At 42.6% G+C, this 20,480-nt stretch overlaps 1 protein-coding gene across 2 annotated transcripts in view; it reads right to left on the bottom strand.

Annotated features, from left to right (window-relative positions):
- Window positions 1–20,480, bottom strand: part of uacab (uveal autoantigen with coiled-coil domains and ankyrin repeats b) — a 49,341-nt gene that overhangs the window by 9,832 nt on the left and 19,029 nt on the right. Inside the window, exons 1-12 of one of the 2 annotated variants that reach the window (XM_084078256.1) lie at window positions 13,149–13,927; window positions 12,176–12,306; window positions 7,540–7,628; window positions 7,020–7,084; window positions 5,943–6,000; window positions 5,169–5,239; window positions 4,499–4,605; window positions 3,007–3,188; window positions 2,563–2,600; window positions 1,761–1,868; window positions 649–681; window positions 121–213 (exon numbers count right to left, since the gene is read on the bottom strand). In XM_084078256.1, coding sequence (XP_083934382.1) covers window positions 121–213; window positions 649–681; window positions 1,761–1,868; window positions 2,563–2,600; window positions 3,007–3,188; window positions 4,499–4,605; window positions 5,169–5,239; window positions 5,943–6,000; window positions 7,020–7,084; window positions 7,540–7,628; window positions 12,176–12,306; window positions 13,149–13,184 — 1,011 coding nt within the window. In that variant the 5' untranslated portion in view covers window positions 13,185–13,927. Of the gene's footprint in view, window positions 1–120; window positions 214–648; window positions 682–1,760; window positions 1,869–2,562; window positions 2,601–3,006; window positions 3,189–4,498; window positions 4,606–5,168; window positions 5,240–5,942; window positions 6,001–7,019; window positions 7,085–7,539; window positions 7,629–12,175; window positions 12,307–13,148; window positions 13,928–20,480 lie in introns of those variants that run through there. The other variant, XM_084078255.1, reaches the window with a different exon arrangement.

Here is a 20,480-nt window from a genome sequence, read left to right as displayed (position 1 = left end):
TAGAATTGTCTGAGAAGCACATACAACTAAAATATATGAGGTCTGAACACCAAATCCCCACAGACCTCTCATCTCAGAATCATAGCCTAGCAATGTTAATGTTTTTATATGGTTACTGACCAAGGTGCTCCGGAGCTGGACCTTGACCGTTTCCAGGCCTCGTGTCCCCTCCTCTCTCTCTTTGGCACCGAGTAAGACTTTCAGCTGTTCCCTCTGATTCGGTAAAACACACACACACACACACACACACACACACACACACACACACACACACACACACACACACACACACACACACACACACACACACACACACACACACACACACACACACACACACACACACACACACACACACACACACACACACACACACACACACACACACAAAGTAGCCTTATTTATTTGTAGTTTTATAGTTCTTATAAACAGTAAAAACACTAGGCTTCCATGCTACATTAAGTGGGCGAAATGACATTTGATATGTATCACATGGTGGTTATTGTATGTTTTGACCTTGGTTTGTGAAGGTCCCTAGTTACACCCCATGGAGCTGTAATTACATTCATTTCCCCCAAACAAGTAACAGAATAATGTCCTGACATGTAATCTATTAAGAGGTAAAGGCTTCACGCTTTGCTACCGTACCTCCTTGTGAATGTCTTCCACTGTTATTTTTTCCTGCAGGGGAACAAGAACATCAGAGCTGTGTATTAGGGGCAGGACTCGCTAAAATATAGAGAGTACACTGTGTATATCTGCATGTATATCTTATAGGCCTGTCCCCGACTAAGAATTTCTATAGTCGACTAATGCAACAATGCAACCCCCCCCCCGAAGGGCATGATTCGACTGAGATTGGCAGTCGATTCTGATTCGACTGCCAATCTCTCAGTCGAATCATGCAAAAAAAGATGTTATGCAATAGAGGAGGGGTGCTGTAGGGGTGCTTAATGTCTGATTTAACATATATTTGCTTGGTTTCTCCCAATAAATCATGATGTATATCCTGTTTTTGGCAAACTATTAGTTAATTAATATAACGAACAAGGCCAATCTCTCAGTCTCGACTGATTAGTCGACTATTCGAATAATCAAGGTCAGGCCTAATATCTTTCTGTCAAAATAACGTATCTTCCCGTTTTCAATTACCTTGGACAGTGCTCCATAGGGACGCAAATGCAATACGGTTTAGGGAATGCCTACTTGGGGAACATTTGGCTAAAAGCTTGCTTTTCAAATATAATAACCACAATGCCTTGCCCCCCCCCCCCATCCCCACCAACCACCATATTGTTCCTCTATTATATATTTAGTACCAGCCGTTATATATTTGTTTTTTTTCTAAGTTTTATGTTTATGTGATTATATGGGACTATGTTTATGACAGACCTGCCTAAATTGTATTTTATTTTTCACATTTTGAAATAGTGCAAGGCGTGGTAAACTGGCTGAGGTCTCTACACAAGGCAAGTCTTGGGGCGGCCATAGCTGAATGGTTAGTGAGCCCGCCTAGGGAGCCAGAGGCCCTGGTTGCCCCTGGTTGCCCCAGGTTCGATTCCAGGCCAGGTCAGCATATGTGTTGATGAAATGAAATTTGTCCCTGAGCAAGACTCTTAACCCCTAATTGCTCACAGGTTCTCATTGGAAACAAGACCGCAAGGACTTTCATGAACGACCTGTTAAAAGGAATTATCCTTATCCTGACTGGATGTGTGAAAGGGAGGTGTTGTGTGCTCTGAACTGTATTGTGCACCTACCTGTGAGAGCTGTTGCTGCAGTATGGTGACCTTGTCCAGCAGAAGCCTCTGCTCCTGGTGGAATTTCCTCAGACTCTCCTGCTGACTCTCATTCTGCCTCTCTAGGTCCTAATGCATGCATTGAAGACAGAATCACTCATCACATACACACATCAAGTCCAACACAACGTTTATCAATGTCCTATGATGACAATTATCACAGAATTAAGGGATGTTTGATGGATTAGGTCCGCTTTAGGAGTTCGTCACATATTGGTGGATGCAAATTTGGACTTGAATGTCAAACACAGAGCATTGTTAGTTCTGGTTTGACGCTTACTGGAATAAATCGTACGTGGTAACGGAACTCACACTAATGATTCCAAGGACCTCAATGGAAACAGGACCACAAGGACTTTTTTGAACGGACCTTTTAGACAAAGCATTTTAAATGTAACTGTGCTGTTTTACATTTTTGCCTAATACAATATTCAAATCAATCAATCAATGATCTGATCCTTTATGTTAGCCTCAGCTGCCTCTGACACCTCAGTTGAGTGCTGTGAGAAGTCTATTATTGCCAACTTTTTAGAAACACATCGAATTGCTATACGAGGCTCTCAACAGTTATTGACTATAATCACTAGAGGGCAGTAATGCGCAATAGACGGTCAAATAGACAGTCAAACACAAACACAGTCAAAATGTAGCTTATTGCCTGCAATAATAGCGCTATAAGGAGAGTGTCTCCAACCATGGCAAAGATGCCAATAAGTAGTTTTAGAGTTGACGACAGCAGATCATGTGGAAGCTGTTGGGTTACCTGGCGCCTCCTCTGTTCCAGCTTTGCAGCATCTTTCACTGTAAAGATTAAAAAGAAGGAAAGCTTAGATTTGACATTGAATTTCTCCTACAGCACAAGGAAAAAAAATGCACTTTATCAATCCAAAGGGTGATACAATGGTTAGAAACACTTGCAGACACCATAAAATACACAAACACTTTCAACAAACACTGAACACAGTGATTGCATCAAAGCTGGAGATGAAGACACAGTTTTAACCACAGCATCCCTTTAACCCATAAGACCTGAGGCGATTCTTAAAAATGATGTCTAAATCCTAACAGTTTTTTTTTTAAAGATTTTTCAAAAATAGCAGATCTAAATGAGGGGGCAATGTATATAGACTCTTGGGGGACCCCGTTCAACAAAATATATAAGGCTGAACAAAAGGCAAACAAAAGTTAGTGAATGTTGACATCTGACCTCTGGTGGCGTTGTCGAGGTGGGTTTTCACCATGGCTACCAAATCCTGGTTCTTGTTGAGGCGAGCATAGTGGTAAGAGTCGTGTCCCAGGCTGTCCACCACAGACACATCAGCACCGTTCTTCAACAGCACTTCAACTGCATCTTTACAGCCATACTCACAGCCCAGGATCAGAGCTGTTCTGAGGGTGACACACAGAAGGACAGGTCAGGCATACTCAGTGCCGCTTTAGACTCCACAGGGGCTCTACGCATGATACGGGACACATGCGCGCGTGCACGATTTTTTTTCGGGTTTCCCGCGGATAAAGTTACTTTTTTTGTTACTTTATTTGTTGTTTTAGTGTGCTGCGCAGCCTGCGCTGATGTGAACGCAGTAATGCACGTTATTTTCTGCTGAAGGGAGGGGGCGGAGAGGGGGCCTCTTTGATCGGCGGGTAGGCGGGGCCCCACGCAACCTGCGTAGTGTGCGTGTAGGGAGAAGCGGCCCTGGGCATACTTTCTCACTCTGTATTCAAAAACAGATGATATTTCTTCTTTCTTTTTTACAGGTACAGATAAGCATGATTGATTACATTTCTTGAAGGGAAAATGTAATAGATTTAAACCCTCTTACTCTGTGCAGTTGGTTCACATTAAAGGTATATTTCACTTTCAAAAAAACTTTGGGTCATTTTAATGTCTACTTAGGCTTTTGTGAGCACCCCGGACCGTTTTTAAGTTGCTTGATTCAGTATTTAGATATTTGATATTCATTTTATCAGACACGTCCCCTTCCTATACAAACCCATTATAACTTCAAACTCCATTTTTAACATGTTAGATTCATCAAAAACACCCGTCCTTGGTTCTGGTGACTCACCCTGCCCTCCTAATATGCGAGGGGCCGTGTTTTTTCGATTATTTTTTTCATTTATTTTATTTAATTTTTTTATTGTATTTCATTTTTTCATTTTCCAAAGAAAAACATTTTTAAAAAATAAAAAAAGTTATTGAAAAAACACGCCCCCCTCGCGTATTAGGAGGGCAGGGTGAGTCACCAGAACCAAGGACGGGTGTTTTTGATGAATCTAACATGTTAAAAATGGAGTTTTAAGTTATAATGGGTTTGTATAGGAAGGGGGCGTGTCTGATAAAATGAATATCAATATCTAAATACTGAATCAAGCAACTTAAAAACTGTCTGGGGTGCTCACAAAAGCCTGAGTAGACGATAAAATGACCCAAAGTTTTTTTGAAAGTGAAATATCCCTTTAAGCTCTAAAAAGACTTGTATTGTTACACAAAATAGTTCGATGTCTAATATTATAGTTGTGGTTGGCATTTCTATAACTCAAGAACACATCACAACACTATTTTTGTTGTGAGACACCATCGTACGAGATAGTATAAATTGTGCTAAAAAAGTTTAGTCTCATCGCAAATCCTGAACTTTCACACACACCGCATATTGTTTGTATCCATCTAGGTGCCATAATGTGATTTTCCTTACTTGTTTTGTTTGTCACGGGTGGCAATGTCTGCTCCTCGCTCCAGCAACAGCTGGCAGATGCGTGGATGGCACATCTGGGTGGCCAGCACCAGAGGGGTCCTCCCATCCTGGAAAACAAATATACACTTGCCCATAAACACCACCAGCAACGTCATAATCTTCATGACTCAAAATACTAAACAGTAAAGCGGTCATGCATTTTGCCTCCATGGTAAATATTTATTTGAATGAATGAATGAATCTCTTTTCACCACGCGTGAAGCAACCGACTTTACAGTATAAATTGTAACTACAACTACTATTACAATAAAAGTAACAATAGCACAAAAGGCAACATGGAATGTGTCTTGAAACCAAGGTTGCCAGATCTGCTTATTATAATTTCCCTGCAAGATTTTATTTGAAAATAGCAGATCTACAAGCTCACAACGTGTCGCGATGCCACGCGTTGTGAGCTTGTAGATCTGCTATTTTCAAATAGCTGATGTATATGTTAAAGTGCTCATGTGGCCCATAGTCGCTTCTTTTGGGCTGGTGTTCCTGGACCTGGTTGCTTGTTTCTCTCACAGAATCTGGCAACACTGCTTGCCACAATCATAACCACACAAATTCACGAACGCTAGACAATGACAATACAATGTGTGACATGAACCGCAAAATCAGTACTCACAAAATCAGTGGCATTCACAGAAACTCCACTGTCGCAAAGCAGCTTCACACTGGAGGAGCAGCCGGCCATGACTGTAGAAAACAAAGAGCACAACAACCTTAATCATTTAACACCCCATTTAACAAAATCAAATCCATGACATGAGAATGTGCTTGGCCTCAAATACTGCAAAACATGTGTCTAATAAAAGGCAATTACAGTTACAATTGCACTCATTACTATGATTAAAACATTCCCTTTAGATTAGTTGGGCTTTAGGCAGATATTATTCCCAATATATGCAACAACTTATAGAGCAAACGTCAACTTTTTTGGAGATTAAATTCAATTCCAAGAGCGCCAGTGCATCGTCAGTCTGTCATTCAGAATGGGAGGGTAACGGTAAATGTATGCTTTGTGCGACAAGTGTCAAACGGTGCGTCGTACTACGACGAAAGTGACGTCAAAACAAAATGTTACGTCAAAACAAACGGTGTCGCTTCGCGTACCTACAGGAAAAATTAATGGTTGCAGACACTTCATAAAATGTCACTTGCTGTTATTGGTTGGGAAAATGAAGTAAGCCCCTTTACCACTGAGATGCACAAGAACATTCACTTCCTTGTTTACGTTTTCTGGCAATGTGCTGTTGGCGAGTCACAGACAGTATGAATGCTCAAAACTCAGAATGTTGTGAGATACGTAGTGTGATGTGGTGCCGTTCGACACTTGCCGCTCAAAGCATAAATTGGCCTTAAGAGGGTAATTGTGGAGAGGAGACATGACTTTTCTTACCAGCATCATGCAGAGCTGTTCTCCCCTGTAGATCAACATTTCCAACGGGACAATTGTGCTGTGGAAAGACACAAAGAGTGGAGTTGCTGAAAAAGGTTTGCAACGTTGTTCATGTATCCCAAATTACTACTAAAATAAATAATCATGAACAAGGCTTGTAGCAACTTGAGCAGCACTGAACAGAATAACATTCATGGTTGACATCTTTCACAGCTGTGGAGAAAACTGTTAAAGTGCTACAACTGTGGTGGGCTGGCGACACGGCTGTGAATGTGAGGCCCAACAACAGGCAGGTCATGTCAGGCAAGAGGTCCATTATGCAGAAACGCAACAATATCTCCCTGTACACCTGTCGCTCACCAAATGACACTTCACTACCACGGCGATGAGGGCTCGCTATGAACGCTTTGAGGACTCAATGCCTGCCTTATGTAGCCTGAGCTAGCTTGCGGGCAAGCTAGCTCGGGGCCCCCACTATAAAAAACCCTTCTCTCTCCAGCAACAAGGTCCAAAAGCGAGCAGCACGGTCAAATGACAAGGGGGGTAGGGGGCAATAGCGTAAAGGGAAGAAATCCTATACCTCAAGGGTTCAGGTTGTCAGAAGGAGTTGGGGGTTGTTTTGGGGGGGGGGTTAGGTGTCCGGCTGCTATCTGCAGCGTGATGACGGCACCTAGAATGGACGACAGGTTTGCAGGAGGGCGGGCTTGTCAACACCACCAACAGCCCCCCAGCTCTATTAGGTGGTTGCCATACCAGGGTTGGGGGGGGTGGGGTGGGGTGCCACGCTGTGAGGGGACAATGTTGTCCAGATAGCCTATCACTGTAAACACATAAATCCATTCGCAGGCCATGGTGGTGACTCAACAGGACCTGGTGTTGAATGATCATATGTTGGCTCGGCTGTCTGAGCTGTGAGGCTAGGAACTGCCCCAGCAACAGCCAATTCCCCTAGCAGCCTGCAGTAGCTGTTGTTTGGGTAACTGCGAGGCAGAACTGTCAAGCATGCAATCTGTACAGTACATGTTCTGTACGTGGAATTCTGTTTTTAACTGTTCCTCAGGGAGGGAGTCACTTTACCTGCAAGAGTTTCTGCACGCACAAAGAATGTCCATTTCTTGAAGCCAGATGAAGAGCATTTTTACCTAGACAATGATAAATGTACATCAGAACATTATATTAGTACACACTATGTACTACTTGCAAATGACTCTATATTCACTTTTAATCAAACACTACATTTGTCTTAGCAGTTAGCACCTTTAGGCTAACAACAACCCATGTTCAACTGAAAGAAGTGTTGACTTGCGTCAACACTTCTTCAGTATTTTCTCTCATACCACACGGTCATGTACCAAAGTATAATATATGTATTTGGTTAAGTGTTGATAACTATGTTACACCCATGAGTAATCATGTTTATCATGACTTAGGCAAAGTAAATCACAGGGTAGAATCAGGTGAAGTCAGTCCGCCATAGCATTCATTACCATTTACACTCGGCTCACAACCATGACCTGACTGTGATTACTGTCTCATCATTCATTACCATATACACACACATCTCACAACCATGATGCGATCATGATTACTGTCTCACCGGTGGCATCAGTTGCTGTGATGTCCACATTGTGTCCCAGGAAGAGGTTCAGACAGTCTATGTGTCCTCTAGTTGAAGCCAAATGGAAGCTGTCAAATGGAACAAAAAATGTAAGAAGTGTTGGAGGAAGAATGGGCACAGTCATGAGACATGAGTACTGTACAGAAGGGCACTAGAACATGTGAGAGATGGAAAGGTTGGAGTGAAATATAAAGACAAGGGTAAGATTGTAAATGGATGCCCGGAACCTTGCTGTCAGCAGTTCACTATTTCGAAAGCACAAACCTAAAGCTTCCTCTATACATGTTTTATTTTTTATTGAAAATCTGTTATTTTCAAAAAGCAACACCTTCATGTGATGAAGTACAAATTCCACTCTAGAGTCTGTAAATTTATGATAGTCCAATTTAAATCTTAGCCATATTAGTTTGTATTCTCCTAACAGAGCCCTCATAATCAGGCATAGAAGCTTCCTCGCTATGCCTGATTTATCCTTATTTGCATGCCGGCGTTGCGCACCGAAAATAGCAGATGTACAAGCTTACAACATGTCGCACTGCGACGCGTTGTGAGCTTGTAGATTGGCTATTTTCAGTGTGTGACATAATGCGCAATTAAGTATAACTCAGACTCTACTGTGCAGCATGTTGGCTTGGGCCACGTCATGCTAATTCCCCTTAATCATCATTCCTTTAATTGCCGGCAAGTGTTTTTCACTTGCTCTGTTGACCCATATCCGAAGCTGCCGCCTCTCTCCCCATGGTCTGAAAAACACTTGTCTGTAAACCAATCTTAGTGTGTTGACTGCCAAGCCACAGGGCCCTGTTTACTCTCTAACCCCTAAGTATCTGCCGGGGAGACAGGGAGGCTGACACCTCAACACTGGCGCCGGTATTTAAAACCATGTGATGGTATTAAAAAACCCTGCTGATGGCCGGGAGATGCTGCTACTCAAAGGGCCTTGACCTCCAAGGGCAGGCACTGGGTAGGAAGCACACTAAAGAGATAAGTGATATGACTCACAACAAAATTTCTAATGGGCAAAGGGAATTTCCAGGGGTTGTATACCGGAGGAATGCTTCAAAACAATGTCCGATAAGTCGAAAGATTAATGAGGGCGGCCAATTTCCTGGTGACTTTACTTGACAAATATGGACCAAATCCAAAGAAAATAAGTTGACTGACATCACAAAGAAACCAACTAGCTACAAAGCTTTTGGTCTGGAAAGCACAACCTGTTCCCTATGTTAATATCCTAAATAGTGAGGGAATACACACTTTAACCACCTCTAAACCTTCTATATTATAATATAGTTTATAGTATAGAGTCTATAGTACAGTAAACTAATACTTAGTTGACTGGGGCCGGCTCTGTACTTGGTCTGCTCTTTTTTTCACCTCTACAACAAATCTCTTTGCCGAAAATGGCCGATCTACAAGCTCACAACGTAATGCTTTCCCCCAAGAACAGGGATGCTAGGGTTCAAGTGGTTAATAGCGGCTGAGATGTGGGCCTCATGCCATCATCAGAGCACAGTGAACGGTGTATTGTGAAGCAACATGCATGGAGTTTAGTATACTTACTTCTCTGTTTGCACTCTGCTAAGACTTAAAATGTTCAGATAATCTGCCCATCCTTACTTTAAGGTCAAAATTAAATATTTTTCTCCTGAAATTGGTGACTAAGGTCTTGCAACAACTTAAGTTGATCTGCAGAGCAACTTCAACAGTACACGTGAAGTATAACGTAAAATATGTAGAATACGTGTGGCGTAAAAGCCCTCATAACTTCTATATCTTAAACAAATTGACCTTCTTACCCACTATAATCATTGTTGTGAAATATTAAAGAATGAATCCCTACAAATGTAGAAGGTGTTTTCCGAAGCACAGATGTACATTAAAATAGATTTACAAATGGCACTCCAGGCAGCATTGCCTCTCCCTCTCTCTCTCTCTTTGAGTGGGATGAGTCCATGTAGATATGTCATTTCATCTGACCACCTGCTCCTTCAGGGCGCTTTCAGGTTGACACTTCAGGGGATATGGGTGCTATTATTAGACGGGATAGAGAGAGTAATGGATGGCAGTGGAGCCATGTACTGCACCATCATGGTCTGCATCATCTGCCTGTCATGTGTGTCTATAATCAATGGTCTACTCCAGGGGTCTTCAATGTTTTCAGGCCAAGGACCCCCCTAGCTGAGAGAGAGATGAAGCAGGGACCCCCCTACTCTATATTGTATAAAATTGTGTTGTTTTTTTTTCTTACTTAGTCTGCTCTTTTTTCCCTCTACACCTATAGCCTCTCTGTTCTAATGTTCCCCTCAGAAAAGGAATTCTAGGGTTCAAGTGGTTAATGTAAAAAAACTAAATCCTATCACACAAAGATTTGGCGGACCCCCTATAGTAGCTCTGAGGACCCCCTAGGGGTCCCGGATCCCCTGTTTAAGACCCCTGGTCTACTCTACTGTCAAGGTGCACTAGTTCAGTCAGCAACGGCCTGATCCTGACACTGGGAAGCATTTCAATGGTTATATGCTTCAGATGAGTGTTGAGTGTTCACATCAATTTGTCCCATTTGACCCCCCTGACCCTGTCAATATCAGCTTTGCAAATAGATATTAATCCTGAACTTGAATTAGAAAATGTAAAAAACATGATTACGTCACAGCATCAAGCTCAACCACATATAGACTAAACAGCCAGCTCACAGTTTGTTATTCTAATAAAAGACAAACAATTCATTACCGCTAATCCTACAAAACAATGGTCGAGCGTGTTATCTTTAGACAGTATTGTAGCTTTGTGATGGAGGGGCACGTGTCAGTATAAGCATCTCAGATGGCTTTCTTTCTCGTACTGCTAAACCCCTGTCAGCGATCACAACTGCCAAGGTGTGGTGGATGGGATTAACTGCCAGAAACCATCTAGCTAACAATGTGCTGTGCTGGAGAACCAAACTGCATAGCTTAATAGAGCGGTTCAAGCTTAATTCATTAGCTAACCCAAGGCATTTCAAGTTATATGCCAGGGATTACAGTTAGTGATTAGTTTCCCCACAGATGTAGATGCGTAGACTTAAAAAAGATTGGATTGTCACTCTACCATCCTTTGTTCTGTGTGCAGCCCCCGATCTAGGGACTTGCTTAATCAACAAAGAAGCTGAAAGTAGCTGACTTTTCAAAAAAACATATCTCCTTCCCCGATATGATGAGGAGAGCCCATGTGTTGATAAACAACATATATACTGGTTCTGGGTGGGCTGTCCTGAGTCAAGAGCTGTGAACGTGACAAGTGAACACTGAATGCCAAGGATGACAGAGACTGTATACAGTGAGTTTTACTACATGGCTGGTGCCAAGGTGCTGAATTTAGCCCCGACAAATTCTGGCACCTTATGATAATGCAAGCCACATCTCTGGGGAATGTAGTATGTGTAATTGTTTATTTGTTTTCAACGTGCATGTGCACAGTAGTTGGGTCTATTCAATGGCCATTGCCGTGAAAGCATCTCACACACTGCTGGAAATACTCAGCATGTTGACTTGTGGAATTTGGTGCTTTATAGCCGGAGGCTGCAACAAAGCCAGAGTGAAAATACACCTGAAACAGAGATCACAGCCCAGTGACTTCTTCAAATATCTGGGATCAAGGTCAGGAGGACTGGATACCCTAAAATGCTGGTGTTGGAATCTGGTTAAATTTACCTCCTGGGAAGAAAATATGTCTGGCTTAGCAACTTCTTTCATAGGGCTGGAGGTAATTAAATAGGTTGGCATTTTTAGACAGAAGACATTTCATCCAAGGATGTGCCCATTATTTTCCAACGGTAGAATTAAAAAAAGACAGTGTCCATAAGAAATGTAAAAAGAATTGGCCCTGGATTGTCCAACAGCATGTTTCTGACCCGGTTCTACCACTGCTTCTTCTGCTATGCTCCTCTGTTGTTCTTCATGTTCAATAAATGCATTTAATAATATCCAACATTTTGTAAAAGATTTGTTTTTCAAAGCTCACCAAATACACCCAGAACAGTGGGCCAGAACAGTGGCCCAGACTGAATCCGTCACAGATCTGTATTTGCAGCAAGTCATTTCCTGTGTGGTCACAATATAAACAGCTTCGGGGCCAAAGCAGTCAGGCCATGGCGAGTGACCACAAATGTTCCTCATACCATCCGTGAACTCCTCCACTGACCTTGAGAGACAGAGGGAGGCTAAAACAGGAATTCCTGGAAATAAACGTGGCTACATAATGACATTGAATTCCAAGGGAATCCATGTGCAGGGCAGGTGGAGGGAGAGAGTTCCCTGAGAGTATGGGTCTCCGATGTTTACAAGACATTATTAGGGTGGGTTAGGGTTTGGCTTGCAGGAGGACTTCATAAAATGAGGCGAGAGGCTAATCAGTGTTGCAATGACCTCACTCTGGATGAACGCCTCATGTGCAGAGGTAGAATGAAGGAGGAGACAGCTTCAGTGCTTGGAATTAGACCCACTAAGCACTTTTGGAGGTGCTGCTATTCAACACGACAGAATGGAGGGAGGGAGGGAGGGAGGGAGGGAGGGAGGGAGGGACAGATAAATAGACAGACAGAGAGAGAGATTGTGTGTAACTGTGTGTGTGCACTCACGCAGAGCGTCCCTCCACGTCCAGCTTGGTCGGGATAACGCCCTTTTTGCTGAGCACAGCGGCCACCTTGTCCACTTCCCCGCGCTCCACCGCCTTCATCAGCCGGTCGTCATACTTGTTCCAATCAGTGTTCTGCAGAGGGGCGAGAAGGGAGTGTCAAAAACCTGTGTGTGCAGCGGGAGAAGGCACCGGGGGGGTGTACTTTAAATGTTTTACAAAAACCTGAGAAAAGGGTTGCTGTGATACATAGTTAAACAAAATACATCACTGCTGAGAGAAGGGGTGTTTTCAGGAGACTGACACTCATACCCCCCTTTCAGAACATCATCTCCTTTTACCGGATCAATAATGACCCCCCCCCCCCCCCCCCCCCCGCACACACACACACACACACACACACACACACACACACATTTAATGTTCTTAATGACCTTCAGAACCTGCAGTGCAGTGCATAACATACTAACATTTTGATTCTATCTCAAATGTATCTCTAATGCAGTCATGAAAGAAATAACAGCGGTACTACTAACTTTCCTTGACTTCCGTTCCGAGTCAGTTCGCCCCTATAAAGATATCCTTGAGAGCTTGTACAAAAAGCGTGGGAACACGGAGCTCTTAGTGCAAGAATGCACTTTTGTGTAGCACTCTGACTCTTGAGTGGGGTCCACACAGTGGCCCGAAATGAAAGGAGTGCAATGAAATCTGTGTGGGATAATCTACCTCAGTGTCTAAGCACAGTCAAGCAGCTTTTCGACTCAACCACAACTCCATTGGCAGTGGCACCTACACAATTCCATTAAACAACAACATGTACTGGCTTACAGTTAAGACCAGGAAAATACAGAGGAGAGACACAGTGTTAGGTTTTTCAGTCTCCAAGGAAAAAAGAAAGCATCCAAATACAATAACTGTTTTTAGAGATGTCTTGTTAGTTTAAACAAACTTTCCATATGTCAACAGAGGATACCTACAAAGTGCATGGAGGTGCATTTCAGCCAGCGACTCATCTTGGGAGAATGAAGCTGGTCCTTGCACAGCGTTACTGCAAAGGCTGCCAGGGTTCCGGTTCTCAAAAAACAAAAATAAAGAAAGAAAAAACAACCCCAAAAAAAGGTATATATATATAAATGTGTGTGTACAAAATCCCCCTGGGATTCACACAATTCACTCAGCCAGTGAGTGCAAAAACAACTGCCAGGAGGGAGGACAAACTGGCAACAGTTTAGACTGCAGTGGGGGTCCTCTGCTGGAAGAGCTCACCCCAGGTCAATTCCTCACTGGAGGACAAGAGGTCGATTTGCCAGGATTTTCTGTGCATTCCCCAGTTGCTCGCGGGCTCTGCCTGTGAGTTCATTACTGCACAGCAGTGTGGTCTTTCAGTTAAACGGAAGGGAAGGAGGTATAAAGAAGGAGGTGGAGATGGGGAGGTGGAGAAGCAGTTTAGGACCAGCCCTGCCAGCCCCGGGTCCAGCCCTGGACGGCGACTGCAGCTCCTCCTCTGGAGGAAAAAAACAATCAACTCAGCCTGGCTGCTACAGCTCTCCACGCTCAACGTATTCCTTCCCTGTATCCTCCCCTATTAGTCAGCCTTCTAAAAGCCTGCTCACTCTTCTGCCGTGCTTTCCTTGCTGCAATGTAGTTTTGATTCGTCTTCTACCCCTCCTCCTCCTCCTCTCGTCTTGAATCGCAGGTAAGTTATTTTCCCCCTCCTCTCTACAAGCCGCCAGCTACGTGCTCAGCAGGGCTAAACTGAAGAGCTCCCTGTCTATCAGTAGTCTCTCAGGCGTCTTTGCCCCAACCAAATGGCAAGGTCAGTCAAGCTCTCTGGGGTAAATATGTGAGCTCTCCCCGGTTTAAAATATCCCCCCCCTCCCCGGTAAACATCGGCGGTGCAGACAGCCCTGCAGACTGGTTACCTCTTTATTTTTTGACCCTCCAACCTTTCTCCAGTGTCTGATAGGAAGACAGGGGCTAAGAATACATTCTGTGCATGCCTTAACCATGAGTAATTGCGTCGGTGTCTATCACCACCGCAAGCACGGAACAAGGCCTGCCAAAAGACCTTGCTTACGCTGGCAGTGGCACCCCCCAACACACTCCGCTCGCTCGCCTCCATCTGAAAATATTAACCTCGGTGGGGGGGATTATGGTTTGCACATTTGAAGTGGTCCTGGCACTGACCCCTGCTGGATGCTGCCGGGCCAGAGGCTGCCGTTAACCCGTCCGTCTAAACTGGGTGGTGTGGCAGCAGAGCTCCCTGATCCCAGCCGCACGGTAGCAGGATTAGGTGTCAGCCTTTTACAATCAGCTGTCTGAGACGTCAGCCCCCCCATACACAAATTTATACTTTGCCGTACGATTGCATTGCTCGCCGAAAATAACACGATTTGCCATTACGCTCTCACCTACGTGATAAACGTAGCAAAAGCCTCGTTCTATTTCCAGCGGGAGACATCATCGTCACTTTTTTATTAGGTTATAATATGACAGGATAAGCGACGAGAGGCCGAGCGTTGGAGGGAAAGGAGGAGGTGGAAGGTGGACACGTTTAATTTACACACCCTGCGTCAGCTCCTTGTGGGCTCGGATTACTGTCCGCTGCCAGGCTGGCGTTAACAGAGCAGTGGTGATATTCACAAACATGCAAAAAGGCCTCCTCCACATGACATGTCATATGAAGAACTGGGTGTCAACTTACTAAAACTGCTCACCCTCGCATGGAGACAAAGGCGCCAAAATGGGACCTGGCCACAGGGTGCACTGTATGTACATCAGTCACGTAAATATCCCATACGGGCGTGTTTGTTTGGATTCATTCTGCTCATGCACCAGTTTAGATTAGACTTGCATTGGGAGTCTTGCCAAAGAGTAAGTAAATAAGTCTTGTCTAGTAGGAGTATCCAGTCAGAACCAAGTTGCTCACTTTAAAGTGTTTTAAAAAATATAAATTGAATTGCAACATTGTAAAAACATTTAGGGCTACATAGTGACAATTTACAACATTCTACAATTAAAAAAGAAAGAAAATGAAATGCGAATTCTGCCTCATATGATTTAGAAACCACATAGTAGTTCATTCTGAGCACAGCTGAACAAAAGTCCAAGCCTTTCTATGTCCTTGTTTTACATGGCTCATCAGGTTGATGTTTTTGGTGTGCCATGTCAAGCTACTTTGCCTGCATCGTTACATACAGTGCCTAAATTAGTTATTTAATTAGAGACTCCTTCTGTTATCATCATGTAAAGTCGGCGATCACTTTCTACAGACTGTCACTACTTGTGACGGTTCTCTAATGTCACCAACAGGACACGCCAGCTTGCCATCCGAGAGCGGTGGGCAAGAGACGGGATGGGAGGCAATAACATAAAGATGTTTGCTGAATGTGAAATGATGAAACCACATCTACAGTATTTGGTTTGCTGAGGTTATGGCTAATAGATGACAGTGATCGTAGAAGACATCTGTAAAGTCACTTGGATGATGTCATGAGATCTTGACCTTTGCAATTTCCATGTTAATATAACTACTTATAAAAGCACTTAGCAAAACATGTCAGCAAAGTATAAAAAAACATGACATGTCCTATAAAATTATAAGTGCAATGAGAAATAAAACATTAAGAGAGAATAAAACACATTCTTTGTATGTTTCAGTTATTTAAAAGAAGACAATGATTTAGCAAGCCTGAGCTCCTTAGGTAGGTCAAGGAGTCAAGGAGCCCTAACAGCAAAGGCACGGTCGCCCTTTGTCTTCAGCCATGACACATGAACAACCAGCAGGTTCATGGTCAACTCAAGGACCTCAGTCAGCGTGCAGACTTGTAAGGTGTGTCTGTGGTTAGAGAGTTGGAACTCTTACAGTGTCTACAGGACAGAACCTGATGAAATATGAATAGCAGTGTTGTCTCAAGACAAACCTTGACAGAAGGGGGTTTTGTGTGTGCGTGTGCGTGCGTGATATGAGAGCACCTTGTGTTACAGCATGGACTACTTCTGAGGTGACGTCAGGCTGCTCCCAGGTGAACCCTGGGGTGGTTCATTTAAAAACCCAATGGGTTCAAAAGGAACCACAACAGGAAAAAAATACCAACAGACAGAAAATGGAAGTAACTGATTTCTGATGCCATTTCCCATTATCCTTATACTACCAAAGAAATTATAACCTCCATGAGTGACTGTCAATGTTAACATGGACTACCAAATAAATTATAATATAGATCCTACTGTAGCCTCTATAATTTCTCTAGGTATCCACGCCAGCAGCCACCTATGTAGTATACGAGTGACTGTAAATGTAAATTTGACTGTAAATGTTGACATGGACTACATATTAATATTGCAACGTTTTGGCACACCTTCATATGGAAATGTTCAGAAATGTTTGTCATGTTCTATTCTAGAAAGGCAAACAAATACAAAATATTTCACCAATTGAGCTCTTTGACTGCCAACAGACCTGTATCACTGGCTTTTCATACCAAAAAAATAAGTAATTCTAGCCTGTGAAAAGGCCCGAGCAGCACTTGATGCCAAAGAAGGTTTGTATCTCCACACTTATCTGCAAAGACTCTGCAGTGTGATTCCAACAGTGCCACATCATGCTGTCTGAACGATTTATTGGAGCAATATCCCCCATCAGAAAACTGTAAAACACCAGCCACCACCATTATGGTACGAGCTCAAATAACAGCAACAGAGCCATGGAGAGTTCTAGAACACACTCTGCCAACTGCTTTGCCAGTAAGGGTTTATCTTCTAGGCCATTAAGTAAAAACAATTGAAATCCAAGCAAGTGGGGGGGTGGATATCCTGTCAATGATTGTTCAGCAAAAGAACATTTCATTTTGGCCACATCGATGACAGAGCTCAAACTCCCTTAATGTCATTTACTTGTAATATCAAAGGTATTCCGTAAATGACATAAGGGGGAGTAGAAGGGAGCCCTCAATGTTTGTATGGAACATACAAATTACCGGCAGATAATAAAGCAATATAAACAACCTTGTCACTTTTGCAATGCCTCTCGTGAGAGTGCTAGGCGGCAGGGACAAAAGTCCCTATGGACAAGTGTGTGTAAAATGCATTTCTGCACAATATAACACACAGTATGAATTGGCAGAGAGAGTGAACATATAAAATGTAAAGTGGAGATGTGAGAACTTAGAAGGTTGATGGGAAGTGGGCAAGTAAGCAGTAATCTCAGACAGGAGCACAAAGTGTCTGTTGCTATGGGACAGACAGACAGACTGATGCTTTCATTTGCAGTACCCCTCCCTCTCCTTAGAGCATGCCAAGTTGATGGTTTAGGCCAAGTGTTCAGGGCAAGGAAGAGACGTGCTGGTGTTGGTATGCAGGCTAGACAGACAGTAGACCACACATGGGCAACATACGGCCCAAGGGCCTGTGGACCATCTCAATCCAGGCTGCGATATCTTCAAAAGGTAAACAAAACGACCCCCCAAATAAAAAATAAAAATAAAACAAATCTAATTGATAAAAGGCAGCATTATGTTAACGGTTCCCGAGGCAAATGAATTTAACTTGATTCCAATTCATGGTAATTGATTGTTACCTTTTTGAGTACATAAATAAAAACTTCAATCAATCAATCCACATACACCTGTTGAAAAAATAATTAATAAATGTGATAAATGATAATCGTCAGATTTAACATCAGCACTTTGGGTTTCAAGTTTCAATTCAAATGTCCAATATCCCTTCCCTCACTTTATTGAAGTCAGTATGGCTCTCTGGAAGAAAGAAAAAAACACCCACCCCTCAGTAGACACTAGCGAAATATCATTGCTGGCAGGGCAGAAACCTCATATCTCCATATTTCAACTTCTTATGTCTTTTCGTAAATGTATGCCCTATTTCATCATACAAGAGTGTTGCACAAAAGTAGTGAAAATTGCAGATCTACAAGCTCACAACTGTCAAATGTTCGTAAAATAATAAGAAAGGAATGGTTTTGGACATTCAGGGTTTACACCCGACAGCAACAATATCTGGATGGCTGCTAAAGGAAGGACCATTCCCACTGGGCAAAGAGCTGGCTTCGACCAATGGGGGCACCCCTCAGATGTGCAGCCACGCCCCCTGGTGGAGAGAGACTGAAAAAGTACCAAGCCATCCAACCTACTTGTATCCTGGGAGATGGGTCAAAGCAGGAAGAATGGGTCTCACTCTCTACACAGTAGAATTCCAATATGATAGGGCTGGGTAATATAATATATACAGTATAATATTATATTCATGTCTTGATAAGAGACTAGATATTGTTTGGATATCATATTGTGATATGGCATCGGTCTAAGTGTTGTCTTTTCCTGTTTGTAAAGGCTACATTACAGTAATGTGATGTAACTTTATGAACTTACCTGACTGCTCCAACTGTTCTATTATTACCCACTTAGTTATTATATAGGCATTACTGATGAATATTTACCAAAAATGTCATTGACTACATATTTTGTCAAAGTACGAATAGTCATCCCCACAATATTGTCACAGTATCAATAGAGGTATTTGGTAAATGATATTGTCATATTTAATTTTGTCCTTAATCTCCTTATGGCTCGGCCCTACCATAATGAGGAAAATCGGATATCTCATTATTTTTGTCACTGGGGTGACTCAAATGTGTCTAGTCAAATACCCCAACAGATGGCTGATTAATATCATCATAGATCAGATTTTTGATACATGAGAAGAGTCTGGGTTCATAACTCATTAGTGCCTTTGGAGTGAGTCCTACCAATGAGACCCTTGAAGACAAATGGACATTGGGTTGTTCCCTGAAGATCATTCCCAAGATATCCTCACTCTTGGAGCCTAAAGATCCGAAATGGAGACTTGTCTAGCCAGCTGCTGACTGAGCCCCACTCTTTTAGGTGACCTATGACCCAGACCCAGGGGGCAAAACTTTTCCTTGCTATTTTCTTCTACTTCCGACAGTCACCATTAGGGCAGGGGATCGGCTTTCTAAAGTGGCCCCATGCAGGTGACCTTTGCCCCTTCCAACTACCCTATGGCAAAATAAGTGGTATTATTGAGTGGCATTATCAATTTTTTTCTGGTGAAGAGTGCTTTCCAAAGACAAGACAGGGTCTAACAACGTGCGACTCCCATCATGTGTATCTCGTGATTCATGTGGCCAGTCTGTGCAGGGCTCTTGCACCATTTTTAAAGTAAAATTGGAAGCTTTTTAAAGGGGTATTTTATCAGACACTCCCCCTTCCTATATAAACCCGTTGTAACTCCATGTTAACCATATTTGACTCATCGAAAAAAAACACGTCCCTGGTTCTGGTGACTGAGATTGTCCTTCTAATGAGTGATGGGCTGTGTTTTTGTTAAAACAAGTAAAATAAAAAAACATTTATAATACATATTTTGTATTTTTTGTATTTTTTTTTCATTACAATTGTTTTTAATAAAAAGACAGCCCCCTCATGAATTAGGCCAATATCAGTCACCAGAACCAAGCATGTGTTTTCAATAAATCAAAAAAAGAAATTATACCTTTAACTTCAGCCTTAGAAATACCATCTGCAAATGTTATACCTACAGCAAATTTGAGCAAGGTTTCAGCCCCACTGACTAAAATTACATATTTCAAAAAGTATAAAACATGCGTGAAAACATCTGGCAGTTTGGCTGAAATTGGCAGTGATCGGTCCAGAGGATCTCAAGATTACCTACGGACAGACTGACATACACACACACAACCCTAGACGGCTAGACTCTTGCAGGAGATAAAATTGATAAAAGAGAAATTATTGTTAAATGCCATGTTTGTACAATGACAATCTGGCTTGTATAGCCTACACACAAGGACAAGGACACAGTGTAGATAATAAGGCCTGGGCCCATTACTAAACAATAGCAGACTTTAGTTCCATCTGTCTAAAAGGAGAACGCTTATAATCTGTTTATCTGGAAACAGGTTATTGTTTTGCTATATTGACAGTTTTATCATAGTCATCATTAATACTCCACTCTCCCCATGTGTCCTTATGGTACATCTCGTCTCGTTTTACTTCATTTCAATGTTGGTCACACAACTACTTTGGCAATCATAAATATGAAGACAAATATGGTAAATAAAGTCAATTCTAGATCAAATAAGAAACAAAGAAAATGTCACTGTACCCTGAACTGTGTGAGTGAGCAATCATGCCTTTTAATCCAGCTCTCATTAAAACAGACTTGCATCAGGGTCAAAATTAACTGCAGTGTCCAGACAGAGAGGGAAAAACAGTCACCACTTTTCAAAACAATTCTTGAGCAAAAATATCTGG

This window comes from Gymnoscopelus microlampas, assembly GCF_963454915.1.
Source record: "Gymnoscopelus microlampas genome assembly, chromosome: 1".
Taxonomy (NCBI): domain Eukaryota; kingdom Metazoa; phylum Chordata; class Actinopteri; order Myctophiformes; family Myctophidae; genus Gymnoscopelus; species Gymnoscopelus microlampas.
This window is presented reverse-complemented; position numbering and strand designations above follow the sequence as displayed.